Raw genomic sequence first — 21844 nt, 5'->3', positions numbered from 1 at the left:
AAGTGTTTTCTGGAAAATGCTTGGACTCACATTTCTGTATCTTCTTTTAAAAAAAAAAAAAAAAACAACAAAAAATAGAAAAGTAGCTTGTCGAAATGTAGCTCGTATACCATAAAATTCGCTTTTTAAAGTGTGTAGCTCAGTGCTTTAGTTTGCCCAGGGAGTTGCACACCCATCATTACTCTCTGATTTCAGGAAATTGTCGTCACTCCAAAGAGAAAACTCATACCCATTAGCAGCCACTCCCAGCTCTCGCCCCTGCACCAGGCAGCCGCGGCCTACCTTTCTGTGCCTGTGGACTTGCCTGTTTCACACATTTTGTGTAATTGAAATCATACCGTGGGCGGCCTTGTGTGTACAAGGTAGGAAATAGATTTTTACTGAAAGATAGCCTGGAGCCAGCTTTGACTGGAAAGTGTGATCTAGGTTAAAGTGGAATGATTCTGGACCCTCTAGGATGTTCTGTGTTTGAAATGCTAAAGGAGTCTTTTTGCAAGCAAGGCCTCAGTTGAGGGGTCATCATGTGAGGTTCTAACATAAACATGTGTTTACAAAGCTCTGGGGACCATATGTAAAACTCTGCAGCTACTTAATTGAACCTGTGCAACAGGTGAATACTTGATGAAGGTTTTTTGCCTGCTTAGAAATATTTTTATGTGTCATAAGAAAGGTATCTCAGCATCACCAAAGGCAGTAAGATGTTTTCCTAGAAATGTGATAGGACTTAAAGATGCAAGTTTTGAAAAAGGCTTTCTGGTTTTTAAGTGAAAAGATTTATCACCAACAGATTAGTGAACACAGCCAAAGTCCTGGGGAGATTCTCCAACAGCCTGAAATAAAGTGCTATGAAAACAGAGCTTTTCAAAATACCTACTTTAATTCATCGTGATGTATTTAGTCTTCACTGGCCGAGGAGGGAGAAAGAGGGAAGGAGATAATCGAGAGTGTTAAACAGAGAATGCTAATCATATTTTGCTCCTATTTTATTTTTGTTTCATTGGATTATTTTTGTTTTTTATTGAGATATAATTAACATGTTTAAGGTGTACGATGTATTGATATACATTTATATATTCCAATATTACCACTGTAGTGTTAGCTGATAGCTCCGTTAGGTCACATGATTATCGTTTCTGTTTTGTAGTGAGAATGTGCACCATTATTTAGAATAAATTTTCAGGTTATCAGATACTGTCTGATCTTGCTTTTGTTCACTAATTTTAGTGGTGGTTTTGGGGAATATCAATTTTTATCTGAATCTGCTACATCTAGTGAAGAATTAGCATAGCGTCTCTGAAGATAGAAAACTTGTTTTACAAGCTGCGGTTGTAAATAGGCACATAATGATTGATAGTCCCCCCCCCCCCCGCCCCCGCACCCAAAGGAAAGCCTGTGGGAGTCCTAATAATTAGGAAGAAGGGAAGTTATTTTTGTGAATAAGTTTGTGAATAAGTTTTTCTTAATATACAAAAATACATTTATGAGATGGGTAAATAGTAATTTTGGGATATGGTGTGTGACTGGGCAGTTGAGTAGCTGTATAGGCCTCTGGTTTAGACACTGCGTTCATATAGTTCCCAATGAAAGGGTCAAAACGGGCTTCAACTGAAAGGCCCTCTGCATGTCTCTGTCTTCTGGCCACCAAGGTTGCTTCCCCAGAGACAACCATTATGACTAGTAGATGGTGAACTCGTCCAGAAATAAATTGTGCTTATGCAAGCGAAAGCATGTGTGTGAGGGTTTGTGTGCAACTTTCCTTTTTCCTCTCCCTTTTGTACAAAAGGAGCATAGGTTGTTCTGTACCTGGTTTTCCTTTTCACTGAACTCTGTCTGGAGTTCAGTCCTGTATCAGTACAGAAGACCTTTTGCACAGTTGAAATAATTTAATGGGAGAAGAGGCATTCAGTGTACTGGGTACTTAAGAACGGAGTGCATTGTTTTTTAAATGAGATCTTGCTAGTATGATCTGAGTAGGTTGAGATTGGAAGAGTTTAGAGTAGCCTCTGACATGAAGATAAAATGCCTATTGTCTCAGCGGATGATAGCGCACGTGGAAAACACTTCTGACTTTAGAAATGCAACAGCTGTTAAATGTCAGTGCGTGGGATGATAGCATTTATTGAGCGGTTATTGTGTGCTTACACTATACTTTTCATCTCATGTGAGCCTTGAAAGAGTACTCTTGAGGCTGGTGGTGTTATCCTCATCTTTGAGTGGATCATGTCACACAGGAAGTAAGCAGCAGGGTCTCTGACCACCTAGCACAATATTGCTGACCTTTCAGAGCAAGTGCTGGAAAGATTTGATTTCTAAAAGTAGTTTTTATTTTTGAGGAAATAATCATGTGTATCCAACCCAAAGTGATATTTTTTCTGGTTTTGGCATACTTTGTATATAATCTGTTGAAAATCCCAGGTTATCAGTTCAGTTCAGTCGCTCAGTTGTGTCTGACTCTTTGCAACCCTATGGACTGCAGCACACCAGGCTTCCTTGTCCATCACCAACTCTTGGAGCTTGCTCAAACTCATGTCTGTTGAGGTGGTGATGCCATCCAACCATCTCATCCTCTGTCGTCCCTTTCTCCTCCCGTCTTCAATTTTTCCCAGCATCAGGGTCTTTTCCAAGGAGTCAGTACTTTGCATCAGGTGGCCAAAGTATTAGAGTTTCAGCTTCAGCTTCAATCCTTCCAAGGAATATTCAGGACTGGTCTCCTTTAGGATGAACCGGTTGGATCTCCTTGCAGTCCAAGAGACTCTGAAGAGTCTCCTCCAGCACCACAGTTCAAAAGCACCAGTTCTTCAGTGTTCAGATTTCTTTATAGTCCAGCTCTCACATCCATACATGACTACAAGTCTTCTCCAGCACCACAGTTTGAAAGCACCAGTTCTTCAGTGCTCAGATTTCTTTATAGTCCAGCTCTCACATCCATACATAACTACTGGAAAAACCATAGTTTTTGTTGGCAAAGCAATGTCTCTGCTTTTTAATGTGGTGTCTAGGTTGGTCATAGCTTTTCTTCCAAGGAGCAAGCGTCATGGCTGCAGTCACCATCTGCAGTGATTTTGGAGCCCAAAAATAAAGGCTGTCACTGTTTCCCCACCTATTTGCCATCAAGTGATGGGACCGGATGCCATAATATTCATTCTGAATGTTGAGTTTTAAGCCAGCTTTTTCACTCTCCTCTTTCACTTTCATCAAGAGGCTCTTTAGTTCCTCTTCACTTTCTGCCACAAGGGTGGTATCATCTGCATATCTGAGGTTATTGGTATTTCTCCCGGCAGTCTTGATTCCAGCTTTTGCTTCATCCAGCCCAGCATTTCAAGGTTATCAAGACTGCACAGAGTCATGAAGATTGCAGAAAATTTTACTCTGGGTTAAATACATATCATTACTTCCTTGAAAATCAAAAATAGTTTCAGAGGTAAAATCTTTCCAGCATTTCCTTTGTTACAAAGATGAGAGATCATCTGACAACAGCCTTTGTAAGTAACAAATCTTGAACCTGTTTTTATGTTAGATAAATTTCTAATCCAATAAAATTTGAATTTCTCCTAATTTTTAAGACATCTGTAATATGTTGAGTATGCACATTTTGTTCAACAATGTCAGTCACAGCAGATAAAAACCACTTGGGTTGTTGAGTGTTTTGGTAGAATGTCATGATTTCATAAAGAAACATTAGGAAAGTTCATTTCAGTAGTCTTACATTAGCTTAAACCATTCATGACCTATATATTTTTTCTTTTGCATGGCCAGATCCATGCTCTTACATTGTCAACCCTGCCTGTCAAAAAGTTAGAGCCTTCATATTTAAAATTAATTTTGTTTTTCAGTTTTTTCTGCTTTTAAAAAGTGATACTGAAACTTTTTGGTAACGGTTTAGCAGTAATACGAGATGTATTTACTTAATGTTACAAATGGGGTATTTATTTAATTCTAATGTTAGCATGCCCCAGTTCACCGATATCTTATGTTTGTTATTTTACTTATTGTCCATCTTGCCCGCTAGAATGTTAATAAGTTCTATGAGGGCAGAATTAAAAAAATTTTTTTTGTTTTAATCGCAGCTGTATCTTGGATACTTGAAACGTGCCTGGCACCTAGTAGGTGCTTGATAGATGATTGTGGGACGAATGATGGAGTAGATCACTAGTTGATCTGCAAGACATTTGTAAATATGTCAGCGTTTAAGAAGGTATTTTGACTGCCACTTGCATACGGTGCTGATCACAGTAGAACCCTTTTCTAAAGTTTGCAGAGTGCCTTCTGAGATGCCAGATAGCAGGGTTGAGCCTGTGCTGGTCAGTGAGATTAGGAAAGGCAGACGGGATAGTAGGTTACTCTTCCTCAAAGCTGCCTAGTCATTTTGCTTGCCGGTCTTTTGAAGTGTTACTTGAAGATATTTTGAACCTATATCTAGGGGAAATAAACGTGCCAACTGAGATATTTGGTGTTACACTCTTTGGCGGTAACAAACAAGTAATGCTAACTTTTTGGGTTTGAACGTAATAGGGGAATCATTGTTGCTGAAGAAGTTTTATTTTTATTTATAAAATAACTTTGAGAGCTGTTTCCATCAATTGAAGTTTAACAAAGTACACTTTTATTCCTAGGTGAGAAATTTAGAGAACTAATGGATAAGTTCCTGAGGGTTAACTTCAGTAAAGGCTGCCCGCCCTTGTTTACTACTTTGAAATCTCTGTATTACAATACAGAAAAGGTAAAATTTGGTTTTTATTCAGTTTTGCTGTAGTCTTTTTACTCACTTTATTATTGTAGAAAGACATTTTCTCTATTCAAGTAATGGTGTGCACCTTAGCTTAATAATAGATGAACTGAAATTATATGTATGTACTATAAGTAGTGTCAAAGAAAATGTCAGTCTGAAATTTACTAAGGGGCTTATAAGAACACTAAAAGGTTATTGTTTTTAATGGGTATACTTTTCTAGTGGAATTTTACTAATAAATTTGACATATTGTCACCAGAGGTCTGTATTTAACTATTTCACAGTTAGTTATCTATTACTTTATAGTGTGGTTGTGGATTTTTAAATGCGTTATGCTTGCTTTTAAAGTTAGAGCATGGGTAATTGTTAGTGGAACAATAAAATGTAGGCACTATTTTAACTCACAGGCTACATTTTAATAAAAGATAGGTTTAGCTGGTTTTCCCATGAAGAGTCATCCTTCTGCTTTTTAAAATTAGGAAATAGATGTGGTTTTATATTATAAAGATAATTAGAAAATCAAAAGTTAATAGAAAACAAGTTATACTTCTATTTCCAAGTGTTGCTTCTTATTAAGATCTAAAAATCTTGTGTAAACAGTTTTTGAAAAGTGAATGGATAAGGAAGAGACTTTATTAGAAGCGCTAAAATATTTTTAGTTGAACTTCATCACTTTATTTAGCTTTGACCCGTAATTATTTGTAAATTAGCATAATTATGAATAATAAGTTATTCAAAAAGGTCAGTGCTTTGTAGGTATACCAATTGACCCTTTCTTCCTTTGGCAGCAGGTTCATAAACTAAAAGGGCCGACTCGTAATATCTAGAGGGGAGTGGCTGAGGCTGGCTCGCAGAACTTCTGCACCCTCTTCCTGCCACTGTCCACCCAGTCTCCTTGTCAGCTGGTCACAGCCCCACTTCTAGAAAGATACCTGTAGTGCCTGATCAGTAAGGAAGTGTCATTTGCATTAAAAAAAAAACCACCAGAAGACCGTGTGGTTCTTCTACGGTCTGTAGTGTACTTTATTTGATTGCCATGGTACTGCTGTCGATTTTTCTCCTGCTATCTTTATTTTTTTGAGTGATTGATTTGTATGAAAACATGGAGCAGTGCCTAACAGTGGTTTCTGTAGGTTATTTAAATTAGCATTTGCCGAAGTGCTTCTTTTACTCATTTTGGCAAGGTTGACAAAGAAGAAAGAAGAGATGAAATGTCGGCAGTGTTAATAATAAAGAGCATGTATGTAACCATCTTACAGCAAGTGCTGAATACCTCAGTCCTTTCAGAATCTGTTCCTCTTAAAGCTGTCAGTGAGCTTTCCCTGGCTTTCTCAGTTTTCATAAGAGGCATAGACTTAAAAAATCCCTTCAGTACTGATCCAGAATTACCATCATAAAGGTGTTAAGCATTTGTTGATATTTCATAAATCTTAGAAATTGCACTTTTAATGAAGGCATTGAGGATGCGTTGACCTATAATAGGAACCCGTGACATATCTTTAGTGTTAATTTTTAAGCACACAGCAGGAATGTTTACCATATGTTTTTGATGTTTGAATTACTATGCAGAAATTTGAGTTTAAGTTGTCAGAACTTAGTATATTTTTTAAAAAGTGTACAAGTATAGGAAATCCTTCTTAAATCATTTTGGCTGCATATATTTGTGATTACTCAAAAGGGCATTTTTTAAATTTGCATATTTCTGATCAGCAGTGAGTCCTGATTTTTAGCAAGGGCTGCATTTTTTTTATTTAATGAACTTTTTAAAAAGTTACTTAGTTTTGACTGTGCTGAGTCTTCCTTGCCGCATGGGCTTTTCTCTCATCGTAGCGGGTCGGGGGCTGCTCTTCCCTTGCAGTGCTGGGACTCTTAGTTGTTGTGGCTTCCTTTATTGCGCAGCACAGGCCCTGGGGTGCTTGGGCTTGATGGTTGTGGCTCCCAGGCACAGGCTCAGTAGTCTTGGCTCTGGGCTTAGTTACTCCCAGGCATGTGGGATCTTCCCAGCTCAGGGATCAAATCTGTGTCCCCTGCATTGGCAGGTGGATTCTTTACCTCTGAGCCACCAGGGAAGCCGCTCCAGGGATGCACTTTTAACTCTTGAAGGATTTCAAAGAGGTTAAGGATGATGAATAATTACAGTTGTTTTAATTTGTAAAATTCCAAGACTAAAAAAAAAAATCCACAACAGGTACCGTGGAAATAAAAGATTAGCCTTTGAAGTTAGCTTAGGATATAATACAGTTGTAGAAAAGTGTTTTAAAAACGTCTCCAGCATTTTAAACTGTGAATGCACAATTTAAGAGCAATTTTCATGTAATTCCTTTCCAAATTTTTTCCCCTGTGAATTTATTCCCTGTGTATATATGTAGCTCTAGTAATTTTGACCATAAAAATTTTGTTTTCCACCTAGCAGTTTCACAGGCACTTCATGTTTTATTGTGTAGTCTTTGATATCTTCTTTTTCATAACAGCATAGTCTTTTATCAAAATCATACCTCTAGTTATTGAACTTTGCTGTTTAAAAAAATGTCCTTATACACATAGTTTTTAGGATTTTTCCCCCTATAAATTCTCAGAATAAGTTAATGGGTAAAAGGTATGAACATTCTGTTATTCTTGGTAAACGCTGATATATTGATTTCTATAAGGCTGTAAACATCAGTTTGTATTGCCAGTAGCAAAGGTGTGTGAAAGGTTCACTGTTTCCTCACCAGCATTAGGCAGAGTTAAATATTTTCTTGTGTTTGCTTTTCTCAGGAGATTTTTTTCTTCTAAATATAAAGAAGCTAAAATGTAATCAGATTTGTTGATCTATATTTCTATTGTAGAATTTCATCTGTTGTTTTAAAAACAGTTTGGAAAGTCCTCTTCGTCTCGAGCACCACCTCACAAGGTGGGACAGGGGAGGGAATTAGGCCACTGGGGGCGTTTTGCGGTGTCTGGAGACTTGGTTGTCACTGTGGTGGCGGTGTGCTGCTTGATACTTCTGCAGCTCAGAGGACAGCCCCTTATGAGAAAGAACCGCATTTTCAGCAACTGGGCTAGATAACCCTTTGTTATTAGGGGCTGTCCTGTGTATTATAGGGTATTTAGCAGTGTCCTCGGAGAAGGCAATGGCACCCCACTCCAGTACTCTTGCCTGGCAAATCCCATGGACAGGGGAACCTGGTAGGCTGCAGCCCATGAGGTCGCTAAGAGTTGGACACGACTGTGCGACTTCACTTTCACTTTTCACTTTCCTGCATTGGAGAAAGAAATGGCAACCCACTCGTGTTCTTGCCTGGAGAATCCCAGGGGCGGCGGAGCCTGTTGGGCTGCCATCTATAGGGTCGCACAGAGTCGGACACGACTGAAGCAACTTAGCAGCTGCAGCAACAGTGTCCTTGGCCTCTGCCTCTCAGATGTCAGTAGCTTACCTCCCTGTTAATAGCTTTATTGAGATACAGTTCTCATACCATAAAATTGACGTGTTTGAAGCTTACAGACTCACTGATTTTTCGTATATTCAGAGTTTTCTAACCATCAACATGATAATTTTAGAAACCTCCCATTCATATTTGCCCACTCCCACTCTCCCAATTAGGCAACCACTAGTTTACTTCCTGTTCATGGATTTGCCTGTTCTGAATATTTCATACAAACAGAATCAAATCATAGGTGGTTTTTTATCTCTCTAATGCCTTATACTTGGCATAAACATGTTCATCCACGTGGTAACACGAGCACTTCTCTTATGTCTGAATAATGTCCCGTTGTATGGCTGTAGAGCATTCTGTGTATCAGCTGGTGGACATTTTGGTTGGTTGCATCTTTTGGTTAGCACCTATATTGCTATGAGTAAAGGTTTTGCATGTACGCATTTTCATTTCTCTTGGGTGTTTATACTCCAGGAGTGGAATTGCTAGGTCAAATGCTAACTCCATATTTAAACTTTTTAAAAACTGTCAGGCTCTTTGCCAATATGCCGCTACCATTTTACATTCTCACAAGCAGTTTATTAGGATTCTGATTTCTACACATCCTCACCAACAATCCACTTGTTATTGTATGATATTTGATTGTAACCTACATCCTAGTGGGTGTGAAGTGGTATCTCCTTGTGATTTTGGTTTGCATTTCCCTGATGACTGATGATTTTAAAGTATTTTTTCAAGTGCTTGTTGGCCATTTGTATATCTTCCTTGGAGAAATGTCAATTCAGGTTCTTTGCCCAGTTTTTAATTGGGTTATTTTTTTATTATTAATTTTAAGTTTTTAAATCTATCCTAGAAACAGGTTTCTTATCTGCCGTATGATATTTGAAACAATAAACATAAACATTTGAAAATATTCTCTACTCTTCTGTGGACTGTCCTTTTCCTTTCTTGAAAGTGTCCTGATGAACCCCGTCTTCTCTTTTTCCCCTTGTGTCGCCTGTGCCTTTGTGTCGTATATTAAGAAACCATGTCCAGATTTGGGATCGTGAAGATCTACACCTTTACTCCTGAGTTTCTACCTTTGGTTCTTATGTTGAAGTCTGATTCATTCTGTGTTCATTTTTGTATCTGATGTGAGCTGGGAGTCCAGCCAGCCTCATTCTTTGGCTTTGTCTCTCCAGTTTCCTACCACCATTTACTTTTTTTTTTTTCCCTCGAAAGGCTAGGTAGCCTTGTTGAAAATAGATAGACCATGGATGTGAGGGCTCATTTCTGGGCTCTGTCTGTGTCCACCCTTAGGCTGCATCACACCGTCTTGTTTACTATAGCTTTTGGGTAGTTTTTTTAAATTAGGAAGTGTGAATATTGCTTGTTTGTTCTTTTTTTTAAATCTTCTTTTGGCCATTAAGGATTTATTTTCAGTTGAATTTTAGGATCAGTTTTTCAACTTCTACAAAGAGGCCAGCTGGGATTTTATAGGGATTGCTTTGAATCTGTAGATCGCTTTGGCAATTTCCATTATGGGAATTCCCATTTTCATCTTGACACCAGTGTTTTCAGTCTATGAACATTGGTAGTCTTTCCATTTATTTAGAGCGTCCTTACTTACTTTGAACAGTCTCTTGTACTTTTCAGTATTCCTCTTATACACCTTTCGTTAAATTCATTCCTAAGTATTTCACTTTTCTATGCTATGCTAGATAGAATTATTTTCTCTTTATGAGTTTCAGGTGCACATGTTGGAACTTACGTGGAGCCAGTTGTGATTTGACATCTGTGTACACTGTAATTTGTTCACCACTGCAAGCCTAGTTACCGTCCGTCACCACACAGCTAAGCCCTTCACCCGGTTCACACTCACTCCCAACTCCCTTTCCTTCACTAGTCTGTTATCTGTATCTGTCAGTTTTTGCTTTATTTTGTTCTTTTTTTGTAAGAGTCTGTGTGCCAGTGAAATCCTGTGACATTCGTCTCTGACTTACTTCACTTGGCATAACACTGTTGAGGTCCATCCATGTCGTGGCAGATGGTAAGATGTCATTCTTTTTTCTGGCTGAGGAGAGTAATAGTCCATGTATTACACCACATCTTTATCCATTTATCCGTTGGTGGACATCTAAGGTGTTTGCATATTTTGGTTATTGTAAATAATCCTGCAGTGAACACAGAGGTGCATCTGTCTCTTTGGATTAGTGTTCTTGTGTTCTTTGGATTGAGATTATTATCTTAATTTAATTTTTCAGGGTTTTTTTTTCCCCTTGCTAGTAAGTAGATTTTTTTATATTGTTATATTCTGCAGCCTTGATAAATCAGTTTACTAGTTGTTACAGTTGGTATAATGAATTCCTGTCATGTGCAAATAGAAAGTTTTACTTCTTCGTTTACAATTAGTATCCCTTTTATTTATTTTTTGGACTACTTGTCCTGTCTAGAACCCCCAATATATGTTGAATAGAAATGATAAGAACTGACGATTTTGTCTTGTTCTTGGTCTCAACGGGAATGCATCTAGTTTCTCTCCATTAAATATTGTTCAAACTATGGATATGTTTGTATATGCCGTTTATGATGTTGAAGAAGTTCCTTCCTACTTTGGGTTTGTTGAACATTTTTGTTTGAAAGGGTGTTGAATTTTATCAAATTCTTTTTCTCCGTTTATTGAGATGATCATGTGTTTATTTTTTATTCTATTGATAATTATGTCATACAGTAATTGATTTTCAGGTGTTAAACAACTTTGCATTAGTGGGATAAAACCCACTTGGTCATGATATGTAATTTTTTTTATGTGTTGCTAGGTTCAATTTGAAAGTGAAAGTTGCTCAGTCGTGTCCAACTCTTTGTGACTCTCTGGAATCTGTGGAATTCTCTAGGCTGGAATACTGGAGTGGGTAGCCTTTCCCTTCTCCAGGGGATCTTCCCAACCCAGGTATCGAACTCTGGTCTCCCGCATTGCAGGTGGATTCTTTACCAGCTGAGCCACAAGGGGAGCCCAGGAATACTGGAGTGGGTAGCCTATCCCTCCTCCAGCGGGTTGTTCAGACCCAGGAATCAAACCGGCGTCTCCTGCATTTGCGATTCCCTGGTGGCTCAGATGGTAAAGAGTCTGCCTGCAATGTAGGAGACCTGAGTTCGATTCCTGGGTCAGGAAGATCCCTGGAGAAGGAAATGGCAACCCACTCTAGTATTCTTGCCTGGAAAATCCCATGGACAGAGGAGTCTGGGAGGCTACAGTCCATGGGGTTACAAAGAGTTGGAGACGACTGAGTGACTTCACTTCAGGTTCAATTTGCTAGAGTTTTATAGAGGGTTTTTGTGTCAGAATTTCTAACAAATACTGTGTAGTTTTCTTGTAATGTCTTTGTCTGGCTTTGATATATCAGGGTAATAATGACTTTATAGTAAGTTGGGAAATTTTCTCTCCTTTTTTCTTTCTTTGAGAAATTTGTGAAGATTGGTATTGGTGTTAAATATTTGGTAAAATTTACCAGTGAAGCTGTCTGGGGCTGCACTTTTCTGTGTGGGTTGTTTTTGATTACTTGTTTCAACTGTTTGTTTATTATTGATTCATTTCTATTTTTTCTTATTTGGCTTCTGAGATTAGTTTTTCTAGAAGTTTGTCCATTTAAATGATCCAATATTGGCATATAATTATTCATCATATTTCTTTATAATAATTTTACTTCTGTGAAGTCAGTAATAAGTAGTGTCTTTTCTTTGATTTCTAGTTTTAATAACTTGAGTCTTGTTTTCTTGGTCAGTGTAACTAAAGGCTGGCCAGTTTTGTCAGTCTTTTCTGAAGGCCAGGTTTTCGATTTGATGACCCCCCCCCACCTCTGTTTTCTATTTCACTAGTATTCAAATCTTATCTTTATTATATCCTTACTTCTGCTGGTTTTATGTTTAATTTGCTTATCTTTTTGCAATTGCTTTTTTAAAAAATTTACTTATTTCTAGTTGAAGGATAAATTCAGGGTTACAGCATATACTTTAAAAATATTTGGCGGGGGGGTTTAAAAGAAACCAAAATGACCCTGGTAAGAGGTGGAAATTAATTCTGGACTTCCGTTTTCACCTATAGTGGAAAGTATTTGGCAGTTTCCTTCTGCAGCTGTTCACTGTGTCGGGCTCTTGAGTGAACGCAGTGAATCATCACGGTTTGAGTGGGTTGTTACAGGTACATTTGATTCCATTGAAGCTGGACATTGGTGCATAGTTGTGCTGAACACGAGTGAACATGGAATCTGAGTGCTTGGTGAGACAGACTGGTGAAGCGTAGCTGTCTCAACAGAAAATGTATGGCTGTCCATACACAGGAAGGGAAGGTAGGCTGCTTCCAAGACAGCCTTTCTTTCTTGTGTTAAATCTGCCCATAACTGTGAAAATATGTCAAGATCCTCATTCAGTTGAAGGACCTGTTGAGGTATTTGTGACCTTTAGAAACCGATGACAGTAGGCCCAGAGTTACAGAACACTTGGCCTGTTCAGTGAAGAAAAAGAATCGTCATGAACATTGTTGACATATGTTTATGGAAAGTACTGAATTGTTTAGCTCTGGTTACTGGGAAACACCTATAATTTGTTGCTCGAGGTGGGGGTAAATTAGATGTTCATCCTGGAATATATTGTCTCTAAGGTATCTTTGTTCCTTTTGAATTAACTCAGGTGGGTCTAAAATTAAATTTTGTATCTATTTACTAGCTAACTTTAATTGTGAAGGTAAGTTAGGGGGGAAAATGATGCTGAGCAGCATTGTAAAAATAATTAGTTCTGTCACCATTATAAAAATGACAGCACAGTTAATGGTCAAGCAGAATGATTCTAAAAAATGCTTCATTTCCTATATACTTCTGGAAAACTAGTTATTTCAGAAAACTATCTGTGGGAGTAATTACCAGGGAAAGCAACAGTTTGATTTGTATTTAAGGGCAGTATAAGGGATTCTTTCTTAGATGCTCCAAATAATAGAAGAACTACATTAAGAATATTTCTTAGATTCTGCATATTGAGGAGGAAGACGAGAAGAAAAACAGAAAGAGGGGAGTTGCTGTGGCATAAGGGGTGACTCTGTAAAGGCTCATGGCCAGGAGGAGGTCCCTGAGCTTGAGCCTGCTCTCAGCCTGAGACAGCAGACAGCCCCTATTCCTGGGTCTCTACTGGAGAAGAGGCTGGTGTCAGAATAAGACACTGTCCTATTTGCTGTCCTCTTACCCTGCTTCCCCACACCAGGCTCTTCCTCGCTCTGTCCACTCCACTTATAAAAGCCCTTTTGTCTAACTCTGCAGATCTTACGGTCACTGGTTCTTTCTGTGGCAACAGCCAGCTCACAACACTAAAATAGCCCTTTCTCCTTTTGCATTTATGGTTGCAAATACAGTCTCTCTGAAAAAAGGGGAAAAAAAAGAATATTTCTTAGAATCCTGGATTTCTCACTAAAGGAAAAAAAATTCTGTCGTTAGAAATTCCAAAAGGCATTATTTGCAGTGGTAACAGTGTCAGAGTTAGTATTTTTCAGATATGCTGATCAACCGTTAATTGTAATGAATTCCTGAATTCATTTCTTGCTTAAAAACAGTTTAATTTTGGAAGAGGAAAATAAAAGCAAATACTTTTCCTACCTGGGAAAGTGTCTTAGTATAGTGTCATGTCAACTTATTTATTAATCCTTTTCACAATTTTTGCCGAATCTATGTAACAACTACAGTGTTAATTATTTTCCCCCAAATTTGATTATTTTTTTTGTCTTTCATAAAAGCCAGATTTGGGTTAATACAGTTTTTGTACTCATAAAATAAATATCTAATATTAAAATCTACTTTGAAAGTTTCAGTTGGTGAATTAGCTGCGTGGTCATCCTTTGGGAAATATTGGTATAGGGAAAAGAGCATTGCTATGGAATCCAGCCTGGTTTGGAATCCTGACTCCATCACATATTTGCGTGAGCAGCTACCTGAATCTGTTTCTGGATTATAAACTTGGAGCAGTTAATACTGAAAGAGTTGCTGTGTATTTTAATTAAATGATAAAGTTTGTCAAGTTCTTGGTTCAGAGAAGGTTTCAGCCCTTTCACCAGCCTCATCCCCTCACAGGTCGTCTCTGCAAGAGGTTAGTTTCATTTGAGTGTCACAGTTCTTGGACAGTTTAGCTAGCTGCTTGGGGACCAAAATTGTCCCTTATGTTTATTGTATATTTATTAGAAATTAATCCAGTTTTGGTCCTTGTTGATAAACTGTTGTGCTTGGTTTTCTCATTTGGATTAAAAAAATTTGAAAAGACAGTTTCAGTGGCTTTCATGTTTTACAGTAACATTTTAAACTCGATCTGTATTTATATTGTGAAAAATTGTGTGTCATATATGTTTTGTAGGACTTTGCTTTAAGGTTAATAAAGAATTCTTTTAACTCATATATAATAAAAGCTGGTTAAGGGCAATCAATAATTTAAGGAAATTATCTACAATCGTCACATTTGCCCATGTTAGATTTGGTTAGCAAAAGCAAAGCTCTTTCAATTCTGGTCAAATATAACTCTTAGAAGAAAGTATTTAAATCAGGAGAAGGTGGTTGAACTTTGAAATATTTTCAGTTCATAGAAATTTTGTATGATTTTAAACTATTTTAAGGCTTGAAGTTTTATTGTGATATTAGATACCTAATGGGAGTAAATTGGACTTCTTGATTTTAAATTCCAGTGGAAATACTATTTTCAAGGCTAGCCATTACTTATTAAGTTTTAGAAGAAAGAAGTTGAATATACAGTTATATTGTACAAGAGACTATAGTTATATGGTATACAATTATATAATTGAATATGTAATTTTACAGTATAATTGCAATGTAAATGGTAAGTAAACTTGAAGTTAAGTGGATCCTTTATACCTCAGTAAAACTCCTTAGACTTTTCATAGATAAATTTGGATAATTGAATTTTTTAGTTAATTAATTAGTGAGTGACTATAATACACATTTTTTAGATTCAATATATATGCCAGGTAAACCAGGAACGACAGTGATCTTTGTAATTTTTAATTTAGAGCATTTCATATGAGCTTTCCATTACCTTGATTTATTCCCTCAATTAAGTCTTGTTTTTCAGTTCTGAAGCTAGAGATTCTATTTTATTCAGTAGTATTTGCACTCCTTTATTAAGAGTGTAATATTATTCTGTGTAACTTCAGTATTTTGTTGTACTTTTTAAAATTATTAGAACTAATTTTTAAAATGTATTCCACCCTAGAGATGCAAAAAGGTACACCCTTACTTAAAAATCTACTCTAGCTGCAGTTTTAGTAACTGCCATTAGGTGGTAGTGTAAGTTCATGAAAAACTTTTTGCTTCCATAAGTTGAGTGCTGAATTTCCATAAGTTGAACCTGAAGGTTTTTTTTAAGTTACATATACTCTGAATGAAATTAGTCTTGGTGGCTTAAAAATCCCTATTACTTTATTTTGCTTTATAGTAATAGTTTTATTACAGCATTTTTTAAAAATCAGTTCTCAAACCCTAGGGTATATTAGAATTATTTATAGAGGGTTTGCTGAAAATGTTGGTGGACTCAGTTTCTGATTCTATAAATGTGGGGTTTGCTCAGAAATTTGCATGCCTACAGATTACCAGGTCATGCTAATGTTAACATTTATGATATTAATGGTCAGAGGATTGCGCTTTTAGAACCACTGTTGTTGTTAGGTGGCAAAATACACTTAACATAAGGTTTACCATGTTGACCATTTTTAAGTGTATGATTTAATGGTATTAAATACATTCACCTTTTTTTGTAACCATGACCACCATCCATCCCCATAACTCTTTTTATCTTGTGGCACTATTAATAAAACTGTCCCTATTAAACAGTAACTCTATTTTTCACTTCCTCTAGCCCCTAGCAACAACTATTAAACTTTACAGCTTTGTGATTTCGACTACTCTAAGTAACTCATATAAGTGGAATCAGATGGTGTTTGTCTCTTTGTGACTGGATTATTCCCTTCTGCGTAATGTCCTCAAGGTTCGTCCATGTTGTAACACACTGCAGAATTCTTTCCATGGCTGAATAATACCTGTCGTATGTCTCTCCCACATTTGGGTTGCTTCCACGTTTTGACAGTTATGAGCAATGCTGTGTACATGGGTGTACAGATATTTCTTGGAGATCTGCTTTCAGTTCTTCTGGATCTATAGCAGAGTGAGTGAAGTCACTCAGTCGTGTCCGACTCTTTGCGACCCCATGGACTGTAGCCTACCAGGCTCCTCTGTCCATGGGATTTTCCAGGTAATAGTACTGGAGTGGGTTGCCATTTCCTTCTCCAGGGGATCTTCCCAACCCAGGGATTGAACCCGGGTCTCCCGCATTGTAGACAGACGCTTTACCATCTGAGCCACCAGGGAAGTCCATAGCAGAAGTAGTCCTATTTTTAATTTTTTATTTGGCAGTCTTATTTTTAATTTTTGGAGGCACTGCCATGCCGCTTTCCACAGCAGCTGCACCATTTTCCACCAGTAGTGCACAGTTTCCCTTTTTTTTTTTTTAACATCCTTGTCTACAGTTGTTGTTTTCTGTTTTTTGTTTGTTTTTAGATAGCCATCGTCCTGGTGTGAAGTGGCATCTCTTCGCAGTTTTGACTTGTATTTCCTTAATGACTGGTAATGTTGCTAATCTGTTCATGTGCTTGCAGGCTGTTTGTATATCTTTGGACAAATGTTTGTTAAGTATTTTATCAAACATTGAATGGGGTTTTTGTTGTTGAATTTTAGTTCTCTTTGTATTTTGGATACTAACCTCTTGTTAGATACATGATTTGCAAATATTTTCTCCCACTCTGGGTGTGGCCATTCTGTGGACGGCATCTGGTTGTACACATTTTTCACTTTTCATGAAGTCCAGTTCGTCAATTTTTTCTTGTGCCTTTGGTGATATATCCAAGAAAGCATTGTCAAGCCTGATACTCTGGAGCTTTTGTCCTATGTTTTCCTCTAAGAGTTTCATTGTTTTGGGTCTTTGGTCCTTTGGGTTAATTTTTGTATATGGAATTAGGTTAAGGTCACCTTCATTCTTTTGCATGTGCACATCTAGTTTTCCCAATCCATTTGTTGAAAAGACTTATTTCTCCATTGATTGGTCTTGACACTCTTGTAAAAGATCACCAATGTGAGCGTTGTTTCCGGACTCTCGATTCTATTCCATTAGTCCTTATGTCCATCTTTATGCTAATACCACACTGTATTTTTTTTTTTTTTTTAGTTACTGTAACTTTGTAGTATGTTTTGAAATCAGAAGTGAGTCTTCTTGGTTTTGTTCTTTTTAAAGATTGTTTTGGCTATTTGGATTCTTTGAGAGTCCAAATGTTAATTTTAGAATAGGCTTGTCTATTTCTGGAAAAAAAACACTGGGATTTTGATGGAGATAGCTTTGAGTTTATAGGTCTCTTTGGGTAGTATTGATATTTTAATAATATTAAAATTTCCAGTTCATGAATATGGGATGTGTTTCCATTTATTTATGTCATCTTGAATTTTTTTCAGCAGTGTTTTATAGTTTTCATTGTACAAGCCTTTCACTTCCTTGGTTAAGTTTATTTCTAAGCATTTTATTCTTTTTGATGCTATTGTGAATGAAGTTGATTTAGTAATTTCCTTTTCAGATTTTTTTTGTGTAAAAGTGCAGCTGATTTTTGTGTATTGACTTTCTGTGTCTTGCTGGTTTTTTGTGAAACATCTGCAGAGAAGATTTTACTTCTTCTTTGTCTACAGTTTGGATGCCTTTTATTTCTCTTTCTCGCCCTCCAGCAGTAGGACTTGCAGAACTGTGTTGAGTAGATGTGATGAAAGCAGGCATCCTTGCCTTGTTGTTGATCTTAGTAGTGGAAATACTTTCAGTCTGTCCCCACTGAGTCTGATGTTCATTGTGGGTTTTTCGTATTTGTCATCAATTATATTGAGATAATTTCCTTCTATTCATGGTTCTATAAGTGTTTTTATAATGAGAGAGTGGTGAAATTCATCACATACTTTCTGTGCAGCAAGTAAGATAATTACGTGGGGCTTTTTCCTTCATTTTGTTGATATGGCATATTATATTGATCAGTTTTAAGGTAAACCGTCCTTGCATTCCAGGAATAAATTCCTCCTGGTCATGATGTGTGATCCTTTTAGCATGCTGCTGAGGCCTATATGCTAGTATTTTGTTGAGGATTTGCATCTGTATTTATTCATCATGAGTATTGGTCAGTAGCTTTCTTGTGGTGTTTTTTTCTGATTTTGGTATGAGAGTAATGCTGGCCTCGTGGAATGATTTTGGAAGTGTTCCCTTCATTCCAGTTTTTTGGGAAAGTTTGGTGTTAGTTTTTAAACTGTTCAGTAGATTTTACCATTGAAGCCATAGGGTCTGGGGCTGTTCTTTGTTGGTAGGTTTTGATTTCTTGTTTAATCTCCTTACTAGATATAGGTCTGTTCCGATTTTAATAAACATTCTTTTAAAATGATCTTTGTTTTAAATGTCTTATTAAAATAATACAGCATTATTGTTACTTTTTTCTTTTAAGACTGTATTCATATTCCACTACCCTAATCTATTTGGTCGTATTTTCAGTAATGAGTGTAAATTCTTCTTTTTTTTGGTTTATGTTACATATTTCCCCCACTGTTACATGTTGTCCTACGTATTCCTTATTGCCCTTCTATCTGAGAGAATTACACCATATAGTGCAGTATTCTTATCAGAAAGATATATAGGCCTGAGAAGTGTTTTAATTTGATCTTTGTTTTTTGACTGCTGTCAGTGGGATGGTATTAAAATAATACTGTATTGATCACATACTGTTAAAAATTTTAATTGTTTTTCTTCACTTTTGACCTTTGTTTTTCTGAAGTTCATAAGTAAGATGGCTATATTTTCTGATGCATTCTGAACAGGTAACATCACAGCCTGTACACAGAAGCTGCTTTTTTCCTGCCACTCTAATTCATGTCACTTTTGTTTTGTGCTTTCTGGGCATAGCATGTTTGCAGTGTAGCTCATGATATTTTAGTCCTACCTAAGTATAGCATTGGAATGACAATTTATCAAAATGATCACTGAAAACAGAGTTTAGACATTTAATTACGAGTTTACTTAACTTCTTCCATCAACTCACTGTGTAGTTTAGATTATTTCACTTGACTTTTTTTGTATTGGCATTTTAGAAAATCTGAGAATATAATGGCTTACAGCTTTACCCTGTGACAGTGGGAAGCAAAAAGCGATAAACTGTTAATAAATTACACAGGTGTGTTCATTGGCCAAAAGGGAGTGTGTGGTAACTAGTGATAATTTGTCCATTAGTTTCATAATTTGAAACTAATTATTGAGATGAGAAATTAATGAGATTCTATTTTACTATTAATAAAGAGAGCAGTACATTTTCTGTGTTTTTTTCATTTTCCTTCCAACATGGAGGGTGGGAGTGGGGAAAGCAGGCATCTCAATTTATAGTTAATTTATTGTTCTGAAATAAACTGTATATTGTTTCCAAATCTAATTTAATCCATAATAAATAAAATATTTTAATAAAAGATTTTTTTTAAACTATGTTTCTTTAACAGGTTTCCATAATCCAGGAGCTTGTTACTAATTATGAAACCTCTCTTAAAACGTGTGACTTTTTTAGCCCTTATGGTAAGTTTAAATTAGATTGAGTTGAAATTTGATTATTCATTTCAGTCCATTTTTAATCACAGTAAAATTATGTTCATTATGTGCTACATGATAGCTGTTCACTAGTTTTTTAATTAGTGAATGAAGTGAGAAGAGCACTTGCAACCTAAAGTAATTAAAAATTTCCGTAATCTTGTGAAGTGGGAGTTAACCTCATTTTAATATGAGGTTGAGTAGCTTGACCAAGATCCAGTACTTAATGTTTAGATGTATTTTTCCTGAATTCCTAGTTTTGTGTTCTTTCTACTTTTGTGTTCGTGTGCTCAGTCGTGTCCGACTCTTTGCGAGCCCATGGCCTGTAGCCCACCAGGCTCCTCTGTCCATGGGATTCTGCAGGCAGGAATACTGGAGTGGGTTGCCGTGCCCTCCTCCAGGGCATCTTCTGACCCAGGGGTGGAACCCGCGTCTCCTGCACTGCAGGTGGATTCTTCACTGCTGAGCCATGGGGAGCCCTAGTGTGTCTTCCACAAAATGAACTCTCAGACCACACATCTTAACACCTGGTCCACATGCAGATTTTCCTGACTATTTAAAAAAATGTATAATTGGTTTCTTTGAATCTGGATCCAGCTTGGGTCCACAGTTTACATTTGTTTGTTGTGTTTCTGATACTCTTTTAATCTTGGGTGGTACTATCTTGTCCTTCCTTTCTCCCCTCTCTTTAAAGGCTGTTTGTTGAAAGGTCATTTGTCTCATGGAACACACCATGCTTTGAATTTTGCCGACTATTTTCTCATGGTAGCGTTTAATACATCTTGCTGTCATCCATATTTCTTACAAACTTCAAGTTAGATTTATAGGCTTTTTTTTTTTTCCTTTCTTGCATGTTGTGCTGCACAACATAAAAGATCTTAGTTCCCCGACCAGGGACTGAACCCCTGCCACTGCAGTATAAGCACAGAGTCCTGAGCACTGTTCCTCTGGGGAAGTCCCCTAGGTTTATAGGCTTGATTAGAGTACTTCACAGGTGACACTTTGAACTTCCTGTACAGCACATCTGAAGGCCGAAGACATTCTGGTTGTCTTTTTGTGAAACAGGGATTCATCAGAATTTAGATGTTTGTCAGCCTAATCTGGCCATGCATGATTCTTATTGGTCACTTATCTGATGGTTTTTGCAGCCACTGCAAAAATTGCCTTGATCCCTTATTTCATTCTGATCATCATTCCTTCTGCATTTATTAATATTAGCTGGAGTTCTTGTAAAGAACTTTTCCTCCTCAGATATTTAACCCCCCTTAAATACAGTGTATATAAGAGGAGCAAGATAATGCTTGGCTCTTTGCTTATATTTATTATTTGTGTCTTGATTTATGTTAATTTGTGTGTTTGCATTGTCGTTTCATTTGGTCAGCTAGTCTAGGAGACCTTCTTGTCTTCCTGAGGTAACATGAGTAACTTCTCCTTTCTGCTCTTCCTACCTCATTTTATACCTGTGTGTCTTCCCTTCTGATACCCATTTTGAGAGCTAGGTGTTTCTTGTTTATTCTTCTGTAGTTTCAGGGCACAGAATGGGGACCCAGATAGAGGTCAGATGGTTGTTTGTGACAATCTTGTCAAGAGTGTACCCTCCTGATACCCTTCAACTTGGGGTTTCCCTGGTCTATGTCAAGGCCTGGACGATCCACGTAAGCCCTGGCAGTTCTTGCCTCTGTGGAAATTTTACCGTGGTGGTTAGGGACATGTTTTCTCCAGGCTGTTTTCCTTGGCTTTTCCTGGACCTGCTGCCTTAATGCTCTCTGCCTGAGAATTCGTAGTTAGGCTGACCTGCCTCCTCTCCCAGCCTGTTTGCTTGGCCTGAGGTGTGGGTAGAAGCTTGTGAAAGCAGCGTCGCTGCTCTGCTCGGCCGCTGCTCTGCTCGGCTGCTGCTCCCTGAACTTGGTGACTTGAGGTTGTATCTCTTTCTGTTGAAATTGGTCATTTTTACTGGATTTTTATTCTAATAGTTATTGATTTCATTATGCATTGGGAGAAGGAAAGCGAGTTGCTTCATTTTGCCTCATTCCTT

At 37.3% G+C, this 21844-nt stretch overlaps 1 protein-coding gene across 9 annotated transcripts in view; it reads left to right on the top strand.

Annotated features, from left to right (window-relative positions):
- The window catches only part of NAA16 (N(alpha)-acetyltransferase 16, NatA auxiliary subunit), a 64019-nt gene that overhangs the window by 24343 nt on the left and 17832 nt on the right, over positions 1-21844 (top strand). For 7 of the 9 annotated variants that reach the window (XM_018056800.1, XM_018056799.1, XM_018056798.1 and 4 more), the window contains 2 exons: positions 4614-4720; positions 19725-19797. In XM_018056800.1, the coding sequence (XP_017912289.1) occupies positions 4614-4720; positions 19725-19797 (180 nt within the window). The other 2 variants (XM_018056805.1, XM_018056806.1) reach the window with 2 other exon arrangements.

The sequence above is a fragment of the Capra hircus genome, chromosome 12 (assembly GCF_001704415.2).
Source record: "Capra hircus breed San Clemente chromosome 12, ASM170441v1, whole genome shotgun sequence".
In the NCBI taxonomy this organism is placed as follows: Eukaryota; Metazoa; Chordata; class Mammalia; order Artiodactyla; family Bovidae; genus Capra; species Capra hircus.
Note: the sequence above shows the minus strand (reverse complement) of the source record. Positions and strands in the feature narration are given on the sequence as shown.